The following is a 3,414-nucleotide window of genomic DNA, read 5'->3' as shown; positions in this document are numbered from 1 at the left end:
CGCTCGGGCCGACCACGAGGCACGATCGTCCAACAGCGACGAACGCGCAACGGAGTCGAGCGACAACTCCGTCCTGATTGTATTTGGGCCAGCCTTACCTACCGTACCGTCTGACCTGCAAGGCAGCGAGCTAAGCCCGATTTGCCTCGGAGGAACAGCCGCGCGAGAAGGGGAACTGCAGTGAGACAGCTGAGCCCATGTCTCGCCTAGAACCGTCCAGACCACGTATCACGGCCCTCGCTTGGATGGGTGGCTGACTTAACACCTGTCACCCTCGCTCCCTCGATCCTCTGCGGCCGGCGACATCTGACAGCCGGATCTCGAGCCGAGATGCCTAGCACGATCAGAGCTCGAGAGCTCGAGCTTGTCTGGAGACTCGGCTGGTTGGTCTCGCTTCACCGGGCTTCGTTCGGGTATCGATGCTAGGGTCATTCATCGGCCGTGCGACCTGCTGTCCGACCCTTGCGATTGCCCCCTGAACCGGCCAGTACCGACTCGTACTGTCTACCAATCTTTTCTTATTTACTTAGGAATATGGATGAGAGATGGTACTAAGCCAGGGACATTGGAGACATAGTGCTAAACTTGAAGTACACTTCCAGTCAGCATCAACCCAATACCGAGTGGAAGCAACAGCAACCCCAGACTCGGCACGAACCGAGAGCTAACCCCAAACGCAACGGCGGAGATCAGACCTAAACCGAAAAGAAAACGGGCTACAGGAACGGACAAATCCTCCAAGGACAATTCGCCTGTCATGCGCGTCTCCCGTCCGCCTCTCTGATTAGCTGGCCTGTCCAGTCCGGGGGCGACCCCCCGCAAGTCCGCCCACTCTCGACGTGCAGGCCTGCAGGGTTGGGCGACACCAAGCTCCTTCCAGCACGTTAGCCTTCTGCCAAGGGCGCACCGCATGAGATGCACGGGCGGCAGCTGCGAGCATCGGCCGTGAAACACCAGGGTGCAATCTTTTTATAAGAAGGGCCGCCCCCCATGTGTAACCCTGCTCGAACCATCCTCACCATCACCACCATCGACACCGACCCGATCCGCAACCGCTGCAATGGGTGAGATCAACGAAGAGAAGCACGGCATCTCGGTCAGCGAGGGGGCCAAGGTCGCCAACATGCATGGCGCGACTGCGGAGAAGCCTGGGGCCACCACCAAGGCCGTCTTCAACGTGCGCAGTCATCTTCACGATGTTTACCCAGCTAACAAGCCCAGGCCGAGCTGTTCGCTGCCATTAACGAGACCAAGATCGAGAGGTGGAGCAAGACTTCGATCCACCTTTACTGTACGTGTCTCGAGTTGCCTGAACTACCATGGTACTAACAGGACAGTCTGTATCTTCGTCGCCTTCTGCTGTGCCTGCGCCAACGGATACGATGGTAAGCTCCCTCTTCTTTTACCAGACTCATCCTGACAACCTTGGAATGTAGGCTCCCTCATGGGCGCCGTGTTCGCAATGGAGCACTTCCAGAACGTCTTCAACACCGGCATGACCGGCCAGAAGGTCTCCGTCGTCACCTCGCTCTACACAGTGTACGCCCCTCAACCTTGAAATATACCGCGTCTAACCAGTCAGTGGCTCCATGGTCGCAACCCCCTTCTCCGCCGTCATCTCCGACAATCTCGGCCGTCGCAAGTGCATGTTCGCCGGAGGATGGATCATCATCATCGGCTCGATCATCATCTCGACCGCCAACACCCTCGCCCACTTCATCGTCGGTCGCTTCGTCCTCGGCTTCGGCATCCAGGTCATGGTCGTGTCTGCGCCCGCCTACGCAGCCGAGATTGCGCCTCCCCACTGGCGTGGCCGTGCAGTCGGTGCGTCACCCTACCTAATAAACGAGCTTCTCTGACGTCCTAGGCTTCTACAACTGCGGCTGGTTCGGTGGCTCCATCCCCGCCGCCTGCGTGACCTACGGCTGCAACTTCATCAACAGCAACTGGTCGTGGCGCCTGCCCTTCATCCTGCAGTGCTTCGCCTCCGTCATCGTCATCATCTCCGTCTGGTTCATTCCCGAGTCTCCCCGTTGGCTCATGTCCCACGGCCGCGAAGAGCAGGCGATTGCCATTCTTGCTAAATACCACGGTAACGGCGACCCCAACGCGCGCCTCGTACGTCTCGAAATCGAGGAGATGAGGGAGGGTATCCGCCAGGACGGTATCGACAAGACATGGTGGGATTGTAGGTCCATCCCTTCTCGTTTCTCTATCAAGCTAATGAACAGACCGCCCCTTCATCTTCTCCCACAGCGGCCGCTGGCGCTTCGCCCAGGTCATCATGATCTCCATCTTCGGCCAATGGTCCGGCAACGGCCTCGGCTACTTCAACCCAGCCATCTACGAGGCCCTCGGATACACCTCCAGCTCCATGCAGCTCCTCTTCAACCTCGTGCACTCCGTCGTCGGCGCAATCGGCGCCCTAACAGCCGTGTACTTCTGCGACAGGATGCCCCGTCGTACCGTCCTGGTCTGGGGAACCCTCGGTACGTCCACCACTCAAATATCTTGCATCACCCAAATCCAAATACGAATACTAATACTAATCCAGGCTGCGCCGTCTGCATGGCCATCAACGCCGGCGTCTCCCAGCCCCTCATCCCCGAGCGCGACGCCGGCCTCCCCCTCGACCGCACCCTCGGCCAAACCGCCCTCGCCTTCTACTACCTCTTCCAGCTCGTCTTCTCCTTCACCTACACGCCGCTGCAGGGCGTCGTCCCCGCCGAGGCACTGGAGACAACAACCCGCGCCAAGGGCCTCGCGCTCTCGGGCTTCCTGGTCAGCGGAACAAGCTTCATCTCGCAGTATGCGTCCCCGATCGCGCTGGGCGATATCTCGACGAATTACTTCTGGATTTTTGTCGGCTGGGACGTTATTGAGTCTGCTTGTTGGTATTTCTTTGGGTATGTCCTTCTTTTTCTATCTGATTGTGATTGTGATTGTGATTGTGATTGTGATTGTGATTGTGATTGTGATTGTGATTGTGATTGTGATTGTGATTGTGATTGTGATTGTGATTGTGCGGGTAAGGGTATGTGCTAATAAGTGATGGCGCAGTGTCGAGGCCCAAGGCCGCACCCTCGAGGAACTCGAGCATATCTACCAGCAGCCGTCCCCCGTCAAGGCGTCCAAGAAGCGCGACCATGTCGTTGTGCAGCAGGATGGGCACGTCACCGAGAAGATCTCCGCGGATGAGGCTTGAGGCTTGAGGCCTGAGGCCTGAGGCTTGAGCGGGTGGTCGTTGGGCCCGTCTCTGCCCTCCCCGTCGCTACGGAGCATGCAGGTCGTAGCAGATGTGTTTCGTGAGTTGAAGTTGAAGCTGTTCGTTCTCCGCTGTATATCCCCACCTCTCTGAGGTTCTCTGTTCTCGTTCTTAATGAGTTGGACTGTGGCTGGCTGCTCGTGGCTTGG

General features: G+C 58.0%; 1 protein-coding gene across 1 annotated transcript; it reads left to right on the top strand.

The window, feature by feature from the left end:
- Positions 1 to 1,060: 1,060 nt before the first annotated feature.
- On the top strand, positions 1,061 to 3,205 carry DSM5745_02691 (putative MFS lactose permease; the record flags this gene model as incomplete). The annotated part of the gene is made up of 9 exons (XM_026744707.1): positions 1,061 to 1,177; positions 1,222 to 1,291; positions 1,338 to 1,385; positions 1,437 to 1,539; positions 1,583 to 1,824; positions 1,868 to 2,188; positions 2,232 to 2,489; positions 2,555 to 2,906; positions 3,061 to 3,205. 9 exons carry the CDS (start codon positions 1,061 to 1,063, stop codon positions 3,203 to 3,205), a joined length of 1,656 nt encoding a protein of 551 aa, XP_026605573.1.
- Between the last annotated feature and the right edge of the window lie 209 nt (positions 3,206 to 3,414).

This window comes from Aspergillus mulundensis (genome assembly GCF_003369625.1).
Source record: "Aspergillus mulundensis strain DSM 5745 chromosome Unknown scaffold_2, whole genome shotgun sequence".
Classification (NCBI taxonomy): domain Eukaryota; kingdom Fungi; phylum Ascomycota; class Eurotiomycetes; order Eurotiales; family Aspergillaceae; genus Aspergillus; species Aspergillus mulundensis.
Note: the sequence above shows the minus strand (reverse complement) of the source record. Positions and strands in the feature narration are given on the sequence as shown.